The sequence below is a fragment of the Centruroides vittatus genome, unplaced genomic scaffold (genome assembly GCF_030686945.1).
Source record: "Centruroides vittatus isolate TY-2023 unplaced genomic scaffold, ASM3068694v2 contig_717, whole genome shotgun sequence".
Lineage (NCBI taxonomy): Eukaryota > Metazoa > Arthropoda > Arachnida > Scorpiones > Buthidae > Centruroides > Centruroides vittatus.
In genome coordinates this window covers 1550884-1577760 of record NW_027122456.1, presented here as the reverse complement: position 1 = coordinate 1577760, position 26877 = coordinate 1550884, and the positions used below count along the sequence as shown (strand labels likewise).

At 26.4% G+C, this 26877-nt stretch overlaps 1 protein-coding gene across 1 annotated transcript; it reads left to right on the top strand.

Moving 5' to 3' along the window:
* The first annotated feature begins 2250 nt into the window (after window positions 1-2250).
* On the top strand, window positions 2251-25037 carry LOC136980674 (bone morphogenetic protein 4-like). The gene is made up of 3 exons (XM_067276830.1): window positions 2251-2630; window positions 20603-20961; window positions 23568-25037. Exons 2-3 carry the CDS (start codon window positions 20613-20615, stop codon window positions 24359-24361), a joined length of 1143 nt encoding a protein of 380 aa, XP_067132931.1. The 5' UTR covers window positions 2251-2630; window positions 20603-20612; the 3' UTR covers window positions 24362-25037.
* The last annotated feature ends 1840 nt before the right edge of the window (window positions 25038-26877 follow it).

Below are 26877 nucleotides of genomic sequence, written 5' to 3'. Positions count from 1 at the left end.
AAAAAACAAATGACTATCGATATCTTGATAATATTTTTCATTATTAAAACAAACACGGAAAAACCTTGCGAAACTGCAACACAAAGCGAAAAATCAAAGTTTATGATCAATAATAAATTAAATAGAAAACAAATTTCTGAATTTTTCCGAAGAAGAAGATTGAATATAAATATTAAAAGTTTAGCATTAGATTGGTGGATCGTTGCTCCGAAAGTTTTCAGACTAAATCATTGTGTAGAAAAGTGTGATTTTTTTCTTAATGTTAAGCATAACTTTTCTGGAAGATAATTCTTATTTTCGAGCTGTATTGTCAGGATGATTGACAAGATCCCATCACCTTGCTGAATACCTGACAAAGTAAGTGGTATTATTATAACAGGTCTATATGTTTCGATTAAGGTAAAATTTATTATGCAAAATTTACTTAATTCTAGAATTGAACACTGCAGTTGTTTATGATAACCTGTATGACTTTTTAAAATTAATTTTATTTATTTAATTTTATATTTAATTTATATACGAAGTAAAGTAGTTTTTATTACAACAAAATAACTAAAGAAAATGTTTCGGTTAATGTAAAAATATATTTAAAATTCCTCTTCAATTAACTTAAAGATCGCTTTAAAAGTTTAATTTTTAAGATATATCTGATTATATGTAAATATTATGCTAAATAATTTTATATTATATCTCGGATTTAGACTTCATTTAATATTATAATATTTATAACCTAAATTCATTGCATAAAATCTACTGTCATTCATAATATTTAGATGTGTAAAAACTGTTATGATTTGTGAATAAAATTAATATATTTTTAACAATAAAAATGCGTGAAAATATCAATCAACAGAAAGGTAGATAAACTAATGTAAGCGGAAAAACGAGACCTCTTTTATCTCCGTCAGGTGTAATAGCAGATTACCATTTAAACAACTCTCTTCCTGGATAAACATCTCCAAATCCCTTCCTGAGTTTATTCACGTCGGACGAAAGTGGTGGACTATGTATTGTGAGCTACCGAAGTTGAAAACGCTAGTGGTCTAGGTAGGTCTGACAGGGAGAGGATAAAAAAGACAGAGATCAAGGGTCGCACAGGTGGGACAAGAACGGGGAAGTGAAGGCTGTGTCATTGGACCCCAGGTTGAAAATTTTCGACTGGGGGAGGTCCAGGATACAGAACCGGATCCGACTGCTGACGTCACATGCATCGCCCACGCTAACCTTTCACGTCACAGGGTCACGTGTCAACTCAAACGTCCACTGGTTTTATTTGATTTTAGTTGTTCACACGTGCCTGCGTGTGCGTTTACTTCCTTATGAACCTACAATAGTTTTAGAAATAGTGACTCGCTAAGTAATGTCGAAAAACACGCAATGCGTATTAAAACATGTTACTAATTACAAAATATGATATATTCTGTATGTAATAAATATTATAAACAATTTAAAAAATCAGGGCATTAATTTCATCTGTAGCTAATATCAAATTATAAATCAAACGCAAATCCATTACATGATAAAACTGCATGGGACTGCATTTTATTTCATCACATTAATCTTTAAGAAGCTTATAAATTTCATTATAAAGCTAAGCAATTAATTAATTAGTCTTTAAATAACTTGATAGTTTTCTAATTGAATATGTATTTTCTAAATCAAAACAGGAACAAAGACCTATGTATAATTTGATTTTACATACATATATCTCATGTCCAAAGTAAATATTTTTCTGTAGATAAAATTAGATGTTAAAATTAAAATATATCATAGATTAATCGCGATAATTTTTATATTTTAATGTCTTAGACTAAAGATCGGCACATTCTTAAATTTTGTATATTTTCTTACATACTAAAGTCTTACGCATTTTAAGTCTAACAAAGAATGTTTTAATCAATTATAATCGAAAATAAATAACTTATTTATATAAAAGCATTCCTGGAACGAAATTACACCATTTGATCGTTTTGGAACATTTCTTATAAAATTAGAGAAAAAACAAGTGTAGATTTTGCATAAAAAATAAAAACAAGCCTTTAGAACAAGTTTTTGTTTTTTAAAATTTGAATAAAAGTAGCCAAAGCTACTAAAAACTTCGACCCCATTCTGAACTAATACGTCGACTTTTTAGTAGTGGCGATCACTGGCAAACTTTAGCAGTCGAGTATTGGCGCATGCGCTCGGTTTGTTCCCGATGATTGGTGGAAAGAACGAAGACAGAATGTGTAGCGAAACGTCCCCCAAGTTAAGTTGCAACCAGACCGTAACACGTTAGTCCTCATCGTGGTCATGGAGGCGAACGTTTGTTCATACCAAGCTTCCCCTTGTGGTGACGGGTGAAGATGACGGGTGAACGCAGAGCGTAAAGCTACGACACCGTCTGACGATCACACAATCGGCACGTGTCTTTGGTTGGATAAAGTAGCCAGTGCATTGCAACCGTGGATACTAATAACTTCATTGTAGGGAAGTGAATGTGTATAGGATATTAAACATTGGTTTAACGTCTTGTCGGGGCACGAGGGCATCCCATCCTTGCTGCCCCACCCCCGTGAAAGTCCCCGATGCCTCAAGGAGTTATTCGTCGTGGACTGACCCTTGTGAAAAGACAGAAATAAGCCTAGCAGGTAAGGCGTTGCCGAAGGCTCTACGTATTCTCTCTCGTTCGGAGTTCCTCGTGTTTGTTAAATATAAGTACTCCCCACTGGGCAAACTTAGCCGCTCACCGCAACTCTCGTATTGCCGCTTTTCTCAATTGTTTTCTACTTTAATGCTTTTACTATTTTAAAATTTATAATACCTTTCGTTAACTATTTAATTACTTTTAATACTTTTAATAATTACTTTTAAACTTTAGAATTTCAATAGAAATTTTAAAGTTTTAAATCTATCTTATTATATCGTAAAAAAAGATTTTAATAACTAAAATTTTAGTGAAATCATTTCAAACCAAATTTCTATAACAGAAAAGCATGTTATGCAAATCCTAGAATAACAGTGATTTTAATCAAATCAACATCTTTAATTTTTCACTATTTTAATGAAGTTTCTTAAGTAATACTCAAATTATTTCGAAAATTTTAATGCATGAAACATAGAAGTCAGAAATGGTGATTCGAAATGGTGTACAAAAAAGAAATGATTCATGATGATATCATAAAGTTCGAAAAGTGCAAGGTGGGAAAACTTTGGTATTTTGCAAATCGCACATATATATTCTTTCATCTCCCAATATTTGAAACAAAGATATTCATCTATGGTTACTTCTGTAGCTATTTAATTACCGTTGTTACGAACGATGTAATTAATAAAAAGATTAAGGCACACTTTTAATAAAAAATTTTCTGCAGTCTAATAATATTTTACTTTAAATTTTCTATATTTTGAATGTAAATAATTTAATAAGCATTAATGTAAAAGAAATTTTATAAAATAATTCTGAGAATTAAAAAAGAATGCAAAATATTTTCGAATCGTACGTTATTGTTAAATCGATTATCTGGTTCGAATGATAAAAATGTTTACAAGTAATTATAATAATATCTTATCTCACAATAAACAAATGATAATTGCTATTTCTTTTGCATGATATTACTTATTTTATTACATAAAATTGATATAGTGTTTTAATGTAAAATGATTGTAAAAAATTTGGAGAATTTTCTGACACAAAGTGAACAATGTTGCCTTTAGCTTCACTTGAGGCAGGTAGACGCATTGAGTGGACTTTTGTGTCAGAAAGAATGGATAAGAATCTAGTTTTCCCGTAATACTTTACAAGTTTACCGTCAGTTGGAAACAGCACAATGTATGTGTGTTGGCACGTGCAAAAATACATAGAAAAAGTTAATAAAACATTTTTATTTAAATCTCTCTTAAATAGTAGAAAAAACCATCTTCAAAGTTTATTTAAAAGGGGTAGCTAAAAGTACCAACTTTGCTGGAAATGAATAAATATTAATTTTTAAAAAAGGTATCTTCCTGCGTAAACGTATTTATTTAAAAATAAGACTAAACATAGTTGCCCATCAACGGAAAAAAGTACACGAGTCCACACGCTTCACAAGCACTGCCACAAAATAATCCGGTTGGTCTTTCGTAACTGAAACGTAGTTCTACTTTTTCCCTCAGTCTACTTGAGCTCAAACGTTTGATCGCAAGGACCGATAACGAATAGCCGTGTTGGAACGCGGAATGCCTATGCCTGAGGGATGGACAACGTCTACTGGCCAATCAGCTTCAATTTCCATTCCGCCTGGAATCGTATTTTCATAACTATACAAATTCTGATATTAATGTTTTTGGTATTTCATTTTTTTGCTGTTTTTTGTCAGACTGAAATACACGAACCTTTTCCGGCATTCCAATATATATATATATATATATATTTATTTATTTATTTTTTCTGTTACAAAATATGCAATAATAATAGCTATTTAAAAAATATATCGGTGATTTATTGTCTTTAAAAACAGATAAAAAGTATAAATTTTCCTTATGTGTGTAACATAAAGAAATCATTTTTGTTTACAACAGAATAAAGCTCGTGTTGACAGAAAACAAGATAGAACACATTTAACAAGCTTTCAGTCGAATGCTCAAGTGTAATGTTTGTCTTTAAATCAACCCCAATGGAATTTAAAACACTATTAACTCTATTTTGATTACTCGCTGCAAGAGATTAGGGAATAGCAAAGAAAGCGTAAAATTTTCTGAAATAACTTCCTTTACAAATGAATGAATAAAAATCGACGTATATTGTTTAGACACAAATGACAATCTCCTATCCTATTGAAAAAGTGTAATCAACAAACAATAATCAATCACAGGGAGAATGAATAAATAAAAAGTTAATCAGGTGAATCCAACCGGAACGGGTAAATCCCTTCCGTATGATTCATATCAAGCATTCATTTTTAACTTTAAAAAGAGTATTTTACAGCTTTTTTAACTTTAAGGATTAGCAATATTTTCAAAAAAGAAAACAAAAGAAAGTCGTAAAAAATTTTAAGTGTGCAATTTACAAACTAATAAATAACGTATTTCTGAATTCGACTCAATATACTTATTTTATGATAGGTATCGTGAAATATTTTTCAAATCTTTTTTCAATATTTAGAAGCAACGCTGCATATTTATTTTTTAAGTACCTTAATGCATAAAAACGCACTTGAATTAAAAAAAGAAAAAAAAAAACAGTTTACTTTATATGCCTTCGTGACAAGAAACTACGCAAGGGGGAAAAATAGACTGGTTCCTAATTGCATCACTAGCACACTTCCCATTACGGCCACCCTCACTTTAATGGCCACTTGGTGAAGGCTATCCCTCTGATAACGTTATCTTGGTAAGACAAGAGGGACTAGGTAAAGGGGCCCCCATAAACTCCCCCTTTTTTCTGAACTGCATTACCGGCTGATGGCTGACTTGAACGCGTGCTACTTTGACCTGAAGTTAATGGATGTTGCTTATAATTGATTAAGATTCCAGTAGGTGGACATTATTTATATTTACAATTTTCTGTATTATATGTATTTATAGGAAAGTTAAGAAACCGATTTTCTTCCTCAAAAATAGTATTTTACTGAAGATTTTATAAATTCTTTAGATCAATTTTTACATAACACAGAAGAATATTTTAGATAGTTTTTAAACAGTTGAAAAAATAGATGAATATCTTTTCAGTAATTATTTTGTAACCAAATAAATGTTATTTTTTAATCTAATGATTAGATTGTGAGTAACAAATCATATTCAGTCATTAAAATTAGACATAAATCGAAGGAGAGTGCTTAAATATTATCGTAGAAATGTCATTTTTCTTATTTTGATACACTCAAATTGATATACTCATGATTGATATACTTAGAAAAATTATTTCAAAGTATCGTTTCGGGAGGAAAAATTGTAGTCGATGGTTTTTCGAAATTCCATCGCACTTTCAATAACATAAAGTACGGAATGGCACATTTTACGATCAAAGAACGAAAACCGGTTTACTAAATGCTGTATATAGCTGGTAAATATTGCCAGTGGGAAAGAAATGGAAGTTCTATTGCTTGAGGTTAGATGGAGACCGGCTTCGTATATCAATATATTACTTTCCCTCTTATTTGGAATTCATATTTAGATACACATTGTTCGAAAGATGAAAATCAGATTAATTTTTCTCTTCTTAATTTATTCTAAATGATTTTAAAATCATACTTAAATTTTAGCCAATCTATGTGTATTTTAAATGTAGCAATATAATATTAGAAATATTTTTAGACATTGCAAATCTTATAGACTTTTTCATTCTATTCAAGTTATATTATTACATATTTGTTTTAAATGTTCAAAACTCAGATAGTTTTAAATTAATGTATGACATGCAATTTACAAGTTTAAAAAACTTTCAATAAGATATTTTAAATCAGAAGAAAAACTTTGCAACGTTTTATTTTAACTATAATCAATGCATTTTGCAACTTTGCAACGTTTTATTTTAACTATAATCAATGCATTTTGTAATTTTATTTGTTTACATGATATTTATTTAATTTAGGAAATGCATTATTTTATACTTAAATTCAAAAGCTTAAAATAAATTTTCAATTACTATTTTACAACAATTTAAAAAAGCTATTTTATTAAATTAATTCAGGAAAAAATACATTTTAATTAAAAAATATTCATATTACTGATAAAATTATTTTTTAAATTGAATAAACTAAATTACTTTTAAGAATTTATAAAATTATAAAATGTAAGAACAAAATTATTCATGTATAGGCAATTTACAAACTCAGTTTGAAAAATATGATAATTTCTTTAGAATATACATTTATTTAAAAATTCTTTTATATGGCTTTCAGAATAAACGTGTCAATTATTTTATAAATGACTATTAAGTTATTATATTTTTATAATAAAGTAGCGAGAACATACAAAAATAAAGATGCCAAATAAATATATTGCATTGAATCAGTTTGTTTATTTATTCTAAGTGAAAGTTATTAGGTATTTACACGAACCATATTAAAATGGCTATTAGCATATCAACACAAATCTACAATCTATTAATCAAACTATGGGTGTAACTGTATTACACAAACGTCCAAGATGTCAAATTTGTTTTACTGATAAGCAAACTAAAAACAATTCCTTAACTTCATTCAAAACAATAAGAAAAAACTACCAAACAAATGATTGAATCTGATCTATAGATATTTATAATAAATCCACGCTGCATAATAATTACAAGGCATTGTATATCAACTGTTTATAACAGGATATGTAATTTTAAGATGTTTGAACGTTATGCCCAACCTATACAACACCCAACCCCTCACGTCCTTCACGACTAGATAACTGGTTCGGACTAGACGAAACTAGTATATCTATTGATGTATTTTTTTTTTAAATATACAAATTATATTTTCTCTACGTTTATCTACAAACATTTTTTATAAAAATGATTTTTATCCGCTAGCGAGAAAGTGTTTTTTTATTTCTAATTGTTTCTATTTTGTTTTTATGAGATTAATGCGATGGTAAAGATAAATTGCTTAATTTTATGAAGATTAATTTTGTAACTAATTTCCATGTAATGTTTAAAATTGCTTCATTTATTACATTTCTTTTTTATATTAGCTAAAAATAACCTTATGTTTTTGAAATTTGTATCGCACTTGTAGAAAAATTTTAAGATAATTAACTATGATATCAAAACGCTTTTAAATCGAATTAGAGCAAAATACATTAGTAAAGATAAAAGACCACCATCCGAGATGAAGAGGAACGACGGCACTTAGTCGTGTATATTTACGTCTACTGGATGATATCAGATATAAAGTCACCATGGATCCCAAGAATCGACCCTTGGTTCTAGGGATAGGTGACGTGATATTTCAAGGACCACCAAGTGACTCACAAGTGTTTATCCAAAGTATAAACCCTCAAAATGGATTCGTCTTACAATAGCCAACCTATTATGAAGTGTTCAGTAACAGTTGACCACTTTGTTGGTAACCACTTTGGAAAGTAGGTTATTTTAGTTATCTTTGACGTTCGAAGTGGCACGTGGCGTCTGAGCTAGTACGCAAAAGGGCGTCGTGACGTTGTGAAGTCCTCCATTGGTCAGTAGCTGCGTCTAAACTTCAAGGTTATTAACGACACTTGAAATGATGTGCGGTTCTTCTTGCTTGTTTTTCTTTCTTTAGAAGTATATTTTGCTACATTAAATGCTAATCAGCGAAGAATTATAGAATTTCTAATAATAAAATCAGTCTAAATTGAATTGGTTGGTTGTAATGATATTTATGCAAAATTAATTATCGATGTGGAAAGAATAATTATACAAGATTAAATCAACCATAAAATAATGCCTTAATAAACAAAAAATAATATAATTATTGAGGCTTACCTTGAACACGAAGTTTCAATGAAATGATACATATTGCTTAATAATAATAATAATAATAAACTTTTTAATTCTATTTTAATATATGATTTAAATTTTATAGTTTGCATGATTATACTATTAGTTGTTCGGGTGTATATCATTTGACTACAGTAAATTTGTTTCTTGTTCTAAAATCATATGATTAAATTTTAAGCACGCATGTTTTTAATTCAAAATTTCTAAATTATTATGCAAATTTATGATGCAATTTAAAAATTTACTACTTATTATATACATTATTTACTTTTGCACGAAAATGTTAGTAAAATTAAGCAACATTTTTCTTTTTTTACTAATGAAATATCGTAATGAGAAAAAAGATAAAGCACTGCAATTTATAAGAAAAAGAACTTTTAAGTGATCATATCAGAATGCATTTTATTCTAACATTGAAAAATAGGCAATCTTAAACTTTCATAATTTAAGCAGTAAAAATAACAAATCGTTATTAGGACACGTAGGAATTATCAAAAATATAGACCACTTTTTGTATTCCAAATTTATAAATTAAATAAACGCAAAAATTGTTAATATTTAAAACTACATGGCTATTATTTCAAGACATAATCCGATTATTGAAATGTAAAATCTGAATCGAAAGTATATATTAAATAGATCTTGATATTTGAAATAAGTTATATATATATTATATATTTTTTTTTAAAGCAGAACTTTCATGAGATGAATTTGATACTTTTCCGTATATATGTACAGCATTATATTGAATTATATTTTCAATAAGTTTTTTCAAACTCTTACATTATGGTAGATAAATTTAATCATGTAGGACAAAATATATTAAACTATCCAAGGAAGTTAATAGAATAACTTATCTTATAAGGTTTATATACGAGTATAAATTTATTTGTGATATGTAATATATATAACACATATTACAAATAAATTTTGGTACTTTATAGTTAAAAACTAAAACTTGAATCGTATTTAATGCAAATAACTGTTCTATTTCGATTTTCAGTTTAAAACATTGCCTTAATTTGATTGACAACCACAAGTTTATATAATTTATTATAAGTATATAGTATATAACTCTTAATCAATCATTTGTATTAATAATATTAAATAAATAAAATTATTCACGTAGAATTACATTCTTAAGAATTTAAAAGTCTAAATATTAATAAATTATAAGTTTTGTAAATGCTAAAACTTTTCATTAAAAGTTTTTAAAATTAATTTAAAATTATTTAAATCTTTAAGGATTAATGAGTAGCATAAAGCATGTTTCTTCGACAGTATAATACTTATATGTTTCTTGAGCCGTACAATTTATATCAAATTAAATATATTTTAAAAATTAATTACTGAAAATATATTTATTTAATTAAAACATTTGAATTTTTTAGATTTGTTATACAAAGTATTACTTTTAATTCAAGTTAGAATTAACGTAATTTAGAGAAGGGAAGTATTACAATTTATTCGATTAAATAAATGTAATAATTTTTATAATCAAATGTTTTGAGTAATTGAAAATTTAAACAATTTTAATATAAATAATTCTATATTATTAGAAATAGACAAATATACTAAGTTTAATGAAATGATCTATTCATATTACGAATAGTAAAATGAGTGCAATAATTTAAATATGATTTAATTTAACCTTATTTAAGTTATTGCAAAAATTCTTAACTTGCTTACACGTTGGATATCCAGGATGTTTTATGGTCTCCTATACTTTTCCTAACATTATATTATTCTGTTCAGTAGCCTGAATATCTATAAGAAAAATGTATAATATACTTGTCTGAAGATTCTTTTCTTATTGACAATTTGTATCTAACTGAATTTGAAGTCTATCAAAATTTAATCAGTTTAATAACAGTGATTTGATGAAAATGTAAAACCATGATTCAATACTTTTGTTACTATGGAAATGGTAATTTAAATTTTGACATCTACGTCAAAGCTGATGACTGCAGTAAAATATTAAAACTAATAGCAGTGATACGAAATATTAATTACGTTTCCGCATTTTTTTCCTTTATTTACACATATGTGCGTCGAGTAAGCTAACATGTAAATATTAAAAAAAGAACTGTTGTTCCCTTTCCATTCTTTTTTCGAAATTATCTACGACTTAATATATAGTCTACAATGTGTGTAAGATATAAATATAAACTGGAATCGAATATTTATCAAAGTTTTCCTCTATTCTTTCCATCATTTGTGAAAAGCTTGATCGATTTTCTTTTAAAATTAACTTTCGACTTTTTATATAACTTGCAGAATGCGTGTTAACATTTTCATAGGTGTGGGGAAGTTTAGCACGCATATCGTACTTTGTATCATTTCTGTTAATGTCGATAAAATGCATTATAGAATAAGTTCAAAAGAAAAAAAATTAATAGCACCGCTGTAAATAATTATAGATTTGACTTGATAAAAATATTCCATATATAAGTGGTTTTATTTTTCCTGATCTACAAATTAGGATTATAATAACTGTTCATAAATCTTATCTAGAAATCATATAAAATTATAAATATTTAATTATTAATATACAGTATATCATAGTATAGATTTCTTTTCCAGATGTAACAAGGCAAAGGATAATGGCATATCAAAACTGTTAAAAAAGTTTTTGATAACAGTTTGTTTTAAATAAATTTGATAGTTTAATTCTGATTAAAATCGTAGTAAGTTTTTCTGCGTCTTATATCTTGCAGAAAATATTTTAAAATATACTAAGGATAACACGAATCATTATTTATAATCAGGATAATTTATTACATGTTCTGGAACATTTTTTAAAGGATCAATATAAAGTTAAATTGGGTTACATTTAAGATTGTGTTGCTTTTAGCAACATATAATTTTAATTTTAAAATGATTAAATATTAGATTTATAAGAGATAAAAAATATTTAAATTTAATTAGCTTAATTTAATCTTAAATCGATGCAATATGATAGCATAATAAAGATTTATTTTTCATCTTCATTTATGCATCATAAATGAAGATGAGAAATAACATTTTAAACAAAAATAAATTTAGTTGTATTTATATTATTAATCAAATTACACAAATGTGATATTAAGTATGACGAACAATACTTAATTAAATTAAGTATAATTCGTCATATTTAAATAATATAATATTAGTCATATTTCATACGAAAATTTTTAATGAATCTTGAGTTTGCATATTTATAATTATGCATCACTAAGAGATGTCAAGATTATTTAGAGGCAATAAAGGAAAATAACTATTAATAATATAATATTTATGTGGTACACTTTCAGAATTTTATAAAAATTTTTGCACGTAGATTCATTTACAGAAGAATTCAATTTTAAACATGAATGATAATAAGAGAAATATTAGATTCTAAACTGAAGAATGTATCTTTTTTTGTGATCAAAACAAGATTTGAGGACGATCATACCTGTATAGGAACAATTCGGTAAAGACGTGAAGCGATGCGAATAGGTTAACTCTACCCTCGTTTTCTTTACGAACAACGTAATCAAGGTGAAGTTATAGGGTTGTTATGTCTAACCTGTCGTCCGTACACCTTTTGACCTTTACATAGCTGCACACAGGTAAGGTAAGGTGACACGGCCCCAAACCTTGTGTGTTCTAGTCTTTTAGGTTGTGCGTGGCTTCACCCACATCTTACCGGCCATTATACCATCTGGTGTTGCTAGAAAGTAGAATTCCAACACTGAAGAATGAAGAAAAACAAAATTTCCTTAGTACTAATTCTATTTTGCATTAAGTCATGTGTATTACAGATATTTATTTATTATATCTAAATAATATTATCCTATATATTAGATAATATCTTATAAATCTATATTGTACACTAAATTATTAAATTTTACTGTTTATAGTATAAAGAGAAATAGAGTATTTTTATTTAGATTTGTCTCTGATAAGTTTTTAATAGAATTTTATCTACTTTGTTATTGAAAATTTTACATATATTTATAACTATTAAAGTTTTTAAAAACTTTACTAAAGCTATATTTTATATTATTTACATATCTGGAAAATAAAATTTAATGTATTTTAATATCGAGTGAAAAGCATTATTTAATGAATTTATAAAAAACACCAATTAAAAATATTTTATTAAAAAATAATATAAAATATTTTTTTAAAATACTCATTTATATGTTACTAACATGTGAAAGAAGTACTTCGATCTTGGTGATTGAAAGAGGTCAAAAAAGTTTAGTCTCAACCGTTATTCTAGAGATAAGATTGGTGATGGTAATTCCAAAAGCACAGATTTTTTATGTTTTAGCAGTATTAACATTTCATTTCATAACCCATTTTACTAAAAATAAATTAAATAATTATTCTAATCGGCCCGTCTTCCAGTAAAACTTTCATGACTGTTATAGGATTACCGGTACCCTTCTTTGTTGTTTCGAGATTGCAATTCACAAAAAAATAAATTTTATTTACGAATTAATATTCTCAAAACCTACATAAAATATTAAGAGAGAGATTTTATAAACAAGAAATATTGCTAATTTACATTTCTTTAAAATAAAATAAACTAGATCTGTAGTATACAGAAACAACAATAATTTTTGACTGAAAATCATATATCTTTTACTTTACAATAAAACTTAGAATTATAGAAGGTTACATACAATAAATTGTTATGTGTACATCTTATTGTTACTATACAATAAGCATATCACTTCTAGAAATATTCCTTGTAATATAGGAAATATATCAAATATAATTATATATTAAATAGATACATATATTGCATATAGTTAATAGGAATAATTTGTTCTATTAACAAGTACAAAAATATAAAATTTAGTTTAAAGATTTTACTCATTGTATAAAATCGTTTCACAACAGTCAACTAGTTATATAATAACTTTCTATTAGAGTTGTAAATTAGTGAATAAAGTGAATAATATCACAAATGCTAAACAATAGAGATTTTCAAAGCGAATTTGTTGAATTTATTCTATAAAATTTTGATATAGTAAAATGAGTAAACATTAATATAAAGCAATAATAATATAGAAATGATAATTTATTACTCACATAACAATAAATGTAAGAATATGATCACAGATGAGATAGTAATAATAGTTTAATTTAAGCTTGTAATATAAAAGTTTATGCTAATGAGCAATTAAAGGAATACTAATACAATCTGTTATAAAGAAAGTAAGAAAACAAATGAGAAATACTGAAGGACTCTCAAATCTTAATGTCTTTTAGATTATCCATTATTAACGTATATTAGCGTATTTCGTTTATAAGAAATGAAATATTCTAAATATTTAATAATTATTTGTCTAATATATGTATGCTGTTTAAAATTATTAAGTATAACAGATTTTATAAAATTATACAGTTAAACAGTTGCTGAATATTTTATTTATTTAAAATGAGTTTAAAGAAATTTATAAAGACTTTTAAAAGCTCTTACATTATCATTTGATTATTAGGATTGTATACCTATAACATGAAGTATTTATAACTGTTTTAATATTTATTTTAGCAGTTTTAAAAGATGAAAAAAATGTGTTTTTATTTTTTCATTTTGATCTTTATATCGAAATCAATTAGAAATAAGGGCTTTAAATCTTCAACATATCTATTCTTATTATTAAAGCTTTAAGGTTTGATGGAATCTTCAAAAACTTTTTCAATAATAGCCATTTTAATTCTTTGGACAGAATTTTAAAAAATTTCAGATCTGTGTATTGTATATTTTATCAAAATAATTTTTATGTACTATAAAATATTTTAAAAAATTATAATTTTATTGAATTCTCACAATTTATGTAATCATATAATATTAATTTTTCGGTTTTTATGGTAATGAAAACTTTAATTTTAATTAGAAGTTTCGTTTGCGTAAATAAAAGTTGTATTTAATTTTTCTATAAACAATTTACAGATATTTAGACAATGGCGTGAAAATTTATCCTGTTTTTACTAGAAAGTCCGGATTCAAATTATTTGGACTAGTAAAATACTTTCTTTTAAACGGTTAGAATATTTCCTGACTTTAGTAATTGAAGTCAGGAAATATTCTGTTTAAAACAGCGCATTTTGAAATTTTTACTGAAAATTACTTTATTGTATTTACAATACAGGTAGATGAATGCCAATTATTATTTTTGTCATATGCTTTAATTAAGTCAGTTGAAATATATCATACATAAAAAATAAAATATTTATTGGAAAGCTAATCATTTAAATTCACTAACTTCATAAGGCTAATTTTAATATTTTATATTTTTTGAAATGTTAAAATAATAAAAAATTTGAAATTCCGAATAAAAAAAAAAAAAAAGCATAACTTAAGTAGAAGACTGGAAATTATAATTTATATTTTTAAGTTTTAGTGTTATTATGTTAATTTTAAAGATTAAAAAAAATCACTTAAATGATGAACCTTCTACTATAAAGCGTAGAAATTAGAAATTTGTTTATTATTATTATAAGCCTCTAACTTATTATGTTTATGCGGTCAGTAATTTAATTTTTATATTTCTCATTTATTTTATATTCAATTAAACCATATTTCAATACAATGATGTTTATTTACGGAATTATTGTTATATTTATAGATACAGTATCATATTAATTTTTTATCAGTTTACTTACTGCTATCAGATTACCAATACAATACTACTATTGTACCAATATAAATTTTCATTGTGCTTAGCATTTGTTTCTATGAATAAAATTTATAATAGGATATAATATAAACAACGCTGTTAGTAACAATAATATAAACTATTACGTAGGAGGGAAGACATTATAATCAAGAGGCATGCTGGAAATATTGTAAGTTGCCATTAACGAAACTGAAGTCAAATTGATGAGAAAAAAATTTAGAAAACTAAAAATGAAAATAGGCCTATGGAGTAATGAAAGGCTTGGGCATAATGCAAGGATAATGAAATGTATGGCTTGATGCATAGATGAGATGATAAGTTATAAGATGTAATTCGCTCTTAGGCAAATCGAATGTTAGGCTTTTGAAATATATTTTTTCTTTGTTTTCCCCCTCGAAGTTTAGTTAATAAAATTCTAACATTAAATACACATGTACATTTCATTCATTTATGGATTTAACTTCAATATTTAATTTCTATAAATGATGAAATTTGTAATTATTAAAAATAAAACTCCGCATTTTAATATACATTTGTATTATAAATTATCGATCCTTAATTCTTATTATTTAATTCCTAATTTAATTTTTTAACTTTAATATAAATTTTTCATCTATTTTCAGATTAAAAAACATTGTTTTTGAAAGATCAGATTAATTATGACTGTAAAATTTAATAAACTACATAATAATCAGGAGGAATTATTTTAATTTGAATATTACACTTTTTAAATTGAATCAAATTTAAACTTTTCAATGCGTTTCAAAATTCAATAATTTATGAAAAAACATTCAGAATTTAAAGATTAAATAAATTTCAATATTAATATAGTAAGTCTGACTGTTAACAACACCTCGCATCTAAATTTGATCTATTTATAGATATAAAATTGTGTAAGTTACATACATAGACTACAAATTTCAAAATCTTATATACATTATATAATATACAAGTGATTTCGAAATTTATATATTGAAAATTTAAAAGAATTCGTAAAGCTAAGTGTTATAGAAAACTGAAACTTTTTAATTTTATATATTATAAAGTAAACTGTCTAAAACTTTGACAAATACAGTAAAATTTTAATTTTTACTGTATTTGTCTTAATATAAGGTTTATAAAATGACAATTTACTTATTTAAACTATAACTTAAAGCACATTTTAAAATCGTTTCTGTTTACTATTATTATATCCATAATAATTATTTTTAACCTTAATCTAAAATTGTTTAAGTGGAAAAAATTATTTTATTTGTAGTGATTCTTTCATTAAAGATTCAGCATAAACTCGTTTCGTAGAATTAAAAAAAAAGAAAAGAAAAATGCTCTTAGAAATCATTTATTGAGTTCTCATTTCCCTATTTCTTACAATTGTGACGTTAAAAATTATACTTTGAACTTAGTTTCCATTCACATAAGACTCGGATTTGCAATGGCAATTATCACTTAAACAATCAGAAGGACATTTCTTGTTTGGTGCATTTAGCACGCAAATTTGTGCCATGCACAAACCGGTTGCTTTTGTATAATCTGCACCCTTTTGTGAATCCCATTCCAGGAGAATATCAGAAACATCCAGGCCAGGGACACGTTTCAAAATGAATCTTTTTCTATCTACTTTAAACTGAATACGTATGTAAATTATAATTATATCTTATTTTGTTAATATCAGAGAGGTATTCTAAAGTCTCGCTTGATGGTACCATATGATGTAATACTTTTGTGCTTTTTTAAAAGCACACATAGGAGAAGATGAGAAATATTTTCAAATAAATATTCTTGTTTTTGCATGCTTAAGTTTTAAAGTAAAATTTCTGCTTTGCATCATGTTACATTTATTATTTTTTTAAAAATAAATATTTAAATTAAGAAATCAAGTATAGCAGACTAATCTGTAATTAAATAAAACATATTAAAAACCATATAAAAACACAACATTTCAAACTGTAAAATGGGCATTTTTCAACAACATGAAGTCATATCTTGGAATCACATTACTGACTATTGTGCAATAATATGTCTGATGAATCAACTACTGTATAATTAGAACATAAGTTGTCCACTTGTTCCTAAACTTTCTTCTTTTAACAAGAACACGTCTGCTTGGATAAACCCGCGACTGACTTACTATAAAACAGTTGCATGATGGGATGATAATTACTTAGTGACGTCATCCGAGACTGTCCACATAGATTCTGCTTTATTTCATATAATAACTGAATAAACGAATACTTTCATAAAACTTTCTATTTTAAACTGTTAAAGCAATTCGTTAATCCAATTATTTAATAATGATATAATGTAAAGCTTTTTGTTAATTTGATAGAAATTTCAATTTGAAATACTATAATCAATTGCAACGATATTAATAACCCATACGATTAGTTATCAGCTAAGGATATCAAATTATAATCATTTGATGTAACAATTTAACCACCAGAAGGCAAATTTTGACCTTCCAATTAGTAGTTTGACGCTACGTAGCAGTATAATTGGGCATGACAATCGAGAAGATCATTTGTCGTCTCTCCTTACATTCATAAATGACCCAAGCCCTACTGACAATGCGTGGCGCTGTTCATCATTCTCTGTAATAGTTCCAATTCTCGCCGGACATTACTCATATAATGATTTAGTTTAGAAGCGATACACCTACAGTATGAAATGATATAAACGAAACAAAGAATTTGGTTGTTTTATAACTGTTTTTCCTTTATTTTACTATTACTATTTGCAGAAACTGTATACAACAACCTAGATTGTGATTATTATTGATAAGATTCTACTACCAGAAGTTAAGTGATTGTGCACAAGAATATTGTAGAAAGATTTCTTTCATATTTGCCATCGTTATTAACTTAGAATTTTTCCACGTGCATCTTCTAATTCGTCTGAGCTATATTAAACATTTAAAAAGATTGAAAGTAATTTTCTCTGCATACACATTTAATTTCAATTGTAATAATGCTACGTTATTTATAAATCAAGCTGTAAAAATTGTATTAATTACATTTATATCAATAATGCTTTAGCTTTTTACATTATAGATTTACATATATTTGAGTTTTTATAAGCTCGAATCTACTATGAGTGAAAGCCCATTATGGTATTTTAACAATGTATTGCATGTAATATGCAATATCATATGCAACACGTTAGTAAGATAACAATATATATAATATCACAGTATGAAAAAATGAGTAACAAATTATATACAGTAATTGGTTAGACATGTTAAAAATGAATCATCTCAATTATATATTTGCATTAAAAACCTTCAAATGTATTTTTCAATATAAAGTTTAAATGTTTCAAAAAGCAATGAAAAAAATATCAATCAGAGCATGCTGATCAATCCCATAGTAGATCAGTCCGTACATAATGGGCATTCTTGAGGCCGCCATTTAGCTCACAATGTACTAGTGCTTCAAGTTGACAAATAAATCAATTAAAAAAAGCATCTAAACATTCACTTTTGTCAATTATAAAGTTACTTTCTTAAAAAATTTATTTAGCATTTTCCCGCTATCATTTCAGATGATGTTAGATTTAAATAGCTTAACACATTACCTCGTTAATTTAATAATATTAACTTATTAAGGTCATTTTAACAAACTTACGTAAGTTCACAGCAGTACAGATTAAGGTTACGAAAGAGGCTTTTGCTTCGTGTTCTTCGTTTGTTCGAATACAGTGAGTTACTAATAAGTAAGAAGTGAATCTTCTATATGAATTACTTTTTGAAACAATAACCTAATGTGAGATCAAAATAAATATTTCAGTTTATTAAACAATAATTAATATTCTCAATTAAACCGCCAGAGGGCTTCCATTCTAGATCATCTGTCAAAGCGTCATCAATTTTGTTGCCACTTAAAATATTTCTAGTTTTCTTTTCTAAACAAATTCAAGCAGCACCTTTTAAATGTTAGTCTGTGCTTATAATTATTAAAAGATGATAAATGATCTTTCTTTTTTGTTAACGTATTGTTTGTCGAAGCTATTTCTCAAGAATAAGCATTTCAATTGTAATGGCAATGAATTGCATTAATTTTCTCATTTTTAAATGCAAACTATTATTTTTCCAGTAAAAAATAAATCATTGCCACATTTTTTATACTTATTAACAATCTTAATAAACTCGAGCAGAGGCTAATACAAAAGATACAGAATTTTAATCAGAAAATTAGAATTTGGACTATAAAATAGAGATTTTATGGTCAATTACTGAGATACAGTTTAAGAGAAAATGTAATTTTATACATTATACATACAGTACTCTGTATGGGTTATAACAAAACTAGTTACTTGAACTATTACATTAAAAAAAATCTGATTTACTCTGTACTTAGTTGTTGTAATAATATTTAATTCAATTAATCAAAATGTTACTGACGAAATCAAATTTCAAAGGTCGAAAATCTCAGCTTAGTTTTAAACTAATTTACTAAACAATGTTTATTTGAAAAATGAAATTATCATAATTTCTATATGTACAAAACTCATTTTTTCAATTAACGTACGAATTGTATAGGCTACATCTATTTTCTCTTAGCATCTAATATAATTTCCGAAAATAAATCTTTAACGTGGTTTAATAGCACCATATCGATCAGTCATCTTAGTTCACTTTTGTCTATGACATGTCTAGTAATTATACAGCTGAATTGAATCAGGACGAAGGGTGACATTGATGGTAAAAACATCATTATTAGTTGGTGCCACGTCCGTAGATTTCTCAATCATTTTCAATGATGAACGATTGAGCTTAATGAATGATAAACACCTTTACTGCAAATATTCACCAAATATTTCCATTCGTTCATTTAATATGATTAATTACATACAACGTTTAGAATGAAATTGAGTTTTTCCTTTTATCAGTTTGAGAGTCAAAACAATAGTTCAATCTTGCACAAAAGTTCTTTCATAAATGAATATTGCTTGTTCCTTTTGTTTGCAAAACTTTATTTAAAAAATTACAGTTTATTTTAAAGTGTCTAATTAAAATATTTTAAAAATTAATTTGTATTCATAAAAAGTTAAGCTTTAATAGTGTTTATGATGATGTACTCATGCTGCTAAATATAAATTATTGTTATATAGATTGTGTTAGGAAATTTTACTATTATTAGTTTATCATTCAGTTGTAAATAATGTCTGTATTTTAAAAAGTTTCTTAATTAAACTACATTTTTGTCAATTTAAAATATATTTTATATAATATTTTGCATATATTTTATATAAAATTATTTTTATTGATTATTTCTGGAATACTTTTTAATAAATAATTTCTTAATATTTTTATTTTTAATTTTTTCAAAAAATTTAATTATTATTATTATTATTATTATTTTTAAAATGAAATTAACGATTTTTAAATTTAAAATGTTAATTTAAAAAAATAAACTTTCAATGAAATAAATGGAACTCTATGTCCGATTTAATTATTCATAAGCAGAGCAAATCGATTGTTGCGATGATGATTCATCCAAAACTTTTTCTGTTTGATTGCCAGGTGTCCCACCATGCTCAGGCGAAGCCGAATGTTCTGCATCGTACTTTTCAGTTTAACAGTGATCGTAGCTGGATCTCAAACCGATCTGATGCCAGAAGAGGTCCGGGGACGATTACTCGGAAAAATCAGCAAGTCTTCCACTGAAAAAGAAGCCTTATTAAAGGTCTTTGAAGCACGATTGCTGAATGTGTTTGGTTTGAAGTCGAGACCAAAACCTAAGAGAAGTGTGAATGTGCCAGAATACATGATGGAGTTGTATAGGCATCAAGCGAACAATGAACATGTAGACATTCGAGATGTGCACATTAAACAGCCTATGCCTGGATCAGCCAATATCGTGAGAAGTCATATATATGAAGGTAAGGATATTGTTCCTCAACATCATTATACGTAACGATAAGTGTGATAAAGATTTTTTTTGAAAAATAGAATCTAAAATCTAAATTTTTGATATATTAAACTCTGACATTAAATTAAAATAGCCGAAATGAATAGTTATGTACTGTACATATTTCTAATAAGGTAATATTTTAAAACACAATATTGACAAATTTAATGTAATTTTGAAAATTCTTAAAAATGATTACATGCATTTATAAATAGTTAATATTTATGGACAATATATTTTATATAATATAGTAAGCACATAAATATTTTCATATCTTATTCAACATATCTAATTTATAAAATGATCTTAACAATAATTTTATAAATTTACAATAAATTCCACTATAAACACTCTCTCAACATATAGAAATAAACACATACATATACAGTATAAAATAACAATAATAATTTTTTGAACACAAAAATTTATTATAAAAATGAAAGAATTATTTATTAATTGAAATAAAGTTTAGTAAAATTTCATATATTCTAATATAACGTTTTAATAAACTGAATAATGTAAAACAAATCTAGATTGTATATAAAAATACATACTGTACTTAAATATTTTAATTTGACTTGAATTCTAGTTAGAATTTATTCTCAAATATTACATCGTATATTTATGTCATCATAAACGCTCTAAAAATATATTTTTGCGTTAATTGCTTAAATAAATCATTTGAAATGTTACACATTTACATAATTAGAATAATTTACATGATTTAATAATAAAAAACCATAAGTATAATTTCCAAGTACAATATATAGTTTCAATATAATTTTTTAAAATATAATATAAATTTTTAAGTCTATTTAACTATCTAAATATTTAAAAATTATTCAAAGATTTATTCTTTCAAAAATTCTTTCAAAGAAATTACTATGAAATACAAAAGTTTATTTACATAAATAATTCATTACTAGAATAAAGCATTTTTAACTACTTACACTTCCTAATCACGATTTATATATTAACTTGTCTTCTTAAAAACATGAGATTGAATTATGGAATAAAATGTTTTTATGATGTCATACCTCAAACAAGTAAATTATTATCTTAACTAGAAATTAAAATTAAAAAATAAAAACACAACTTTACCATATCAAAAAATGGTTAAAGTTTGAATTTTTTCCTTCTGTTTTTTTTCGTGTGCTTTAATTATTCTTTATGATAAATAGTTTGAGAAATAAAGCATTGATAGATCATGCTTTATTGCTATTATTGCATTAGTGAAAGTTTATATTGTATGAATGAAGCAAAAATAAATCTTTTAAAATTATATAACCTTGTCTAATTTGCTGGAAGTGTTTTAAAAGTTATAAGTATTTAAAATAATAAAAATAACCAATACAAACAAATTTTGAAAAAACAAAGTTAAACTTCAATACTATTATTATTATTTATTATTATTATTATTATAGAAAAATGATTTTATATTATATAGTTTCTCTGGAATGTGCTGATACAATGTAAGATGACAAAACACTTAATGGAATTAGTTATTTTTTGCAATTGAACGATAATTAGCCATTATCTTCAGACATAATCTATGAAATCTGAAGATAAAATAATAATATAGTTTGTTTTATTAAACAGTTATGACAGTCGTTTTTGATCGATAGTCGTGCATAATAATGATAAATTTTAAATAAACTTAATGACAGACAACATTACCTGTTTTCTTCCAGATTTGATGATGATAATTACTTTTATATACAGTACATTTTAATAACCTAATTATCAATTTTATTAAAAAAACGTTTTAAATGTCTTTAAAATTTTATAAATTGCATTTTATTAAAATTTTGAATGTATATATTAATATATGCACAACTATTTCGATATAAATATATACTTTACATTTTAAATAACGTTATATTTCATTTAAAACAGAAACGCTAAACACAAAACTTCTATTGATTTAATTGTCGATGTAGTGCCATCTAGTGGCCAAAATTATAATTAATAGTAACTTATAGCTTTGTGGGATTTAAAACTGTTTTAATAAATTTTACCAATTAAAAAGTCATATATACATACACATTTAATGATAATACAGTCTTTATGGCATGTATAACAATTGTATATGAAGGTTTGAACGAATAAACTTCAACTATTTTTACAAACGATGAAAATTAAGTGTTAAGTTATTATAATAATCATCAGTTTATTTCTTAGGATACATGTAGACTAAAATAAGGTTATAGGAATGTTAATAATGTTAGAGTTTCAATTGAATTAAAATTATCATAACTTATTGGTTAAGATAAATAAGTATTATAATGAAAAGGAAGTGTATAAACACACAGTTCAGTGCCATAGATTGTATTACATTTATGTGATTATCATTATTAAACTTAACACACTTAATTTTTATAGTTTGTAAATTATTTAGAGTATAAATACTGCAACATTATTTTTTATTTTGAAATATTAGATTATAAAATAAATTTAATTTGAATATACTATAATTAATCGCAAATGAAAAGTAGTAAAAGTATAGAAAATTATAAATATAATATCTAAAGTAAAATGAAAACTTATTACTAAAAGCTTTGCGTACTTATATTTCAGAAGGTAGTTTTGAAGATTCGGACAGCAACTCAATTTATTATCTCTTCAATTTAACTAGTGTTCCAACAACTGAGAATTTACGAGCGGCCGAGCTCCGAATTTATAGACATAAGTGTAAAGATTGTCTTAAACAACGTGTACAGGTGTACGACGTAGTACGACCACCCAAAGGACGGACAGAAGCGCTATTGAGGTTGGTCGATACTAGGGTGGTAGATGCACGTAAATCTGAATGGATTAGTCTCGATGTTTTACCAGCCGTAATTAGATGGCAATCCAAGCCATCTTCCAATCACGGACTTCATGTACGAGTGACAAGCAAAGATGGAAAGTCGAATCCAAAACATCATAATATTCGACTCAGGAGATCGACTGAAACTTGGACTCAGCAACCGTTGCTTGTTACTTACTCTGCTGATGGAAGAAACAAAGAATCGAGTAGAAAGAAAAGAAGCGGTAAAAAGCGCAGAAATCGTGGTAAAGTATGTCGACGTCATTCTCTGTATGTCGATTTTAGTGATGTCGGGTGGAACGATTGGATCGTAGCACCTCCCGGGTACAATGCTTACTATTGTCATGGCATTTGCCAGTTTCCGTTATCAGCACATATGAATGCTACTAACCATGCGGTGATTCAGACGTTAGTGCATTCAACTAATCCGGCCACAATACCGCAAGCCTGCTGCGTGCCTACAGAACTGTCGGCGATAGCTATGTTATATGTCGATGAATACGACACAGTGGTGTTGAAGAACTACCAGGATATGGTGGTGGAAGGATGTGGGTGTCGCTGACGTGTGACCCAACACCCCAAAATCCGTCCAGACAGAATGAATCAAATGCTATAGCCATCACGGTATTGGTGTGAATGGCGTGCTTACAACGAAAAGATTGGTTTTTGGGATGTGCCGTGAACTGCAAGTTGTGAACTTCTCAAACTCGTAGAAACAGTACAACTAGCAAAATGATGTTACGAAGTGATACACTATCGTTTTTGAAATAAAACGGATACGTACCTGCTACTCAAACAATATCATTCACAGCTCATCATTCATTCTGTTTAGTCCAATTTCAACAGAACAAAGCTAAGTCCATTAAATCACTGTCGGCTCATCCAGACGCTTCTTTGCCATTTTGTATTATTAACAAAGCGTCGATACGTTCATGTTATGTTCCGCATGAAATTGCCATATGTCATGTAGAGATTCTTAAGCTCCATCAGCAGCTATTTATTAACCTTCCTTTATTGTGTATATGTTTAAAATGACAAATTTTTGTTTGTTTTAATTCTAGTAATTTAAATATTCGATCGTATGTTGATTATAAGACTTGTTCAGCAGAATTGTTGTACATAGAAATACAGTTTATGTAAATAGATCATCATTTTTGTTGTAATGTTGAGTTGCCAGCAGTTTGTCTATAGAGTCAAAACTGCCACAATCTTTGTTAGTAAATAAAGAATGGAAATTATTTTTTAGGTGTACTGTCTTATTGCAAATATCAAATTAATAAATATGTAATCTATTTTCCTAATGATTAATTACGTACAAAGTTTAAGTACAGCTAAAGAATAACTAAATAAATTTATTAAATTATAACTTTTTACACTTAAAAATAGTAAACGTTATAATAAACAATTATTTACTTTCTATAATTAAAAAGAAAAAAACAACTGTTAATAGTATAAATCTGCGATGACAAAAAATAAAGAATTCCAACAATTCAAAAATGATTAAGTACTCTAGATTCGGTATCAACAAGAAACATTACATCTTGCGATTCGGCTTTATCAAAGCCATAAATAATAGTTAGCTTGAAAAATTCCAGAATCTGTTCATTACAATTAAAAATGGTATCTATAACCCCGTAGCACCGACTGTTATGTAATAAAGTTTAATTTTAAAAAATAAAAAAGAGAGTTATACAAAAAATTTAAGTAAATGTGAAGAAATATCTCAAATCGAGAACTTGCTCAGTTTTGTATAAATTTTTATTTTTTTCATGTAAATGAAAACTGTCCTGCTATGTATTTTGCATTTATGAATATACAGTAAAACTGTATAGCCTATATTTAATAATGAATGACATTATTTTTAAGATTATGTCTAGTTTTATTTTTAGAAATCTCAGTAGAAATTCTCAGGAGAGCAAAATAAAATACATAGTTCAAAGCATATTTATTTTATGTCCTCTGTCATAAGTTTATTTTAACTATTGGGGAAAATAAGATTGGTTTGGAACAAAGGAAAATTGAATCCGAGATTTTTATTGAAATTCTGTTGTTCTGTACTCAAATGATTTTCATACTCTTTAAAAAATCGTTATCTCATTCTAAACCTAAATATTTTGATTAAATTATCATATTAACAAATGCTTTATATTCTTGGGCGTTAATACCTGATATATTTAGATTATTTGAACTTCTAGAAATGATTTCTTAATCGAATCTAACGTGATAAGAAAAGACGGCACTGTATCAGGCAATAGATAACGGGTTATATTTCAGTCGTGTAATATTCAGATTTGATCTATTTTTATAAGCAATTCGAATAATCTATCACTCCTTTCTGCTAGTCGACCTAACTATGAATCAGACACATTCGTAATGAATAAAAACGAAATTATTAATTGCAGAGTAGGCCTATTATCGATCATGGAATTATAAATTTAGCCTAATCAATTTCTATAGTAATTTCGGATTTTAGCAATTTTACTTAAAACAACATATTTAAATTCGTCCTGTCAACTAGCTATACTGTTATTTTTCATAAGGAATAAACTTAATATTTTTTTGAAAATTGAAGAATAGATTTCTACTTTAGACACTGCTTGTAAGACTTTTATAGTGTCAATAATTTTTGGGAATTACGGACACAATTCACTCCAATGATGATTGAAAAATGAATGAAGGTTGCGATACGACATTCTGAGCCGATCAGCTCACAAAAGTTTTCGAGAATCCAAATCAGACATCAATCCCTCATAGCATTAAGAGACTTATTAGTGTCTGGTTGGCAAAATATAAAAGAAAAAATTGAATTAAATTCTCATGAAATATAATAAATAAAAATTTAACTAACGCAAATGAAGTCGTATTTAAGAATTAATTTGATTTTTACTCAGATAATATCTAAATAAAAGCACTAATTGCAGGAACTTATCAATAATTAACATTAGTAGATAAGAAAACATGTTACTTTTACTTTTTTAAACAATTCTTTCTCGAATAGAAAAATAGTCCTTTAGAGCTCCTTTCCTATATTCACTCAAAGCATTGTCTATTGAAATTTCTTAATACTGCATATATCTT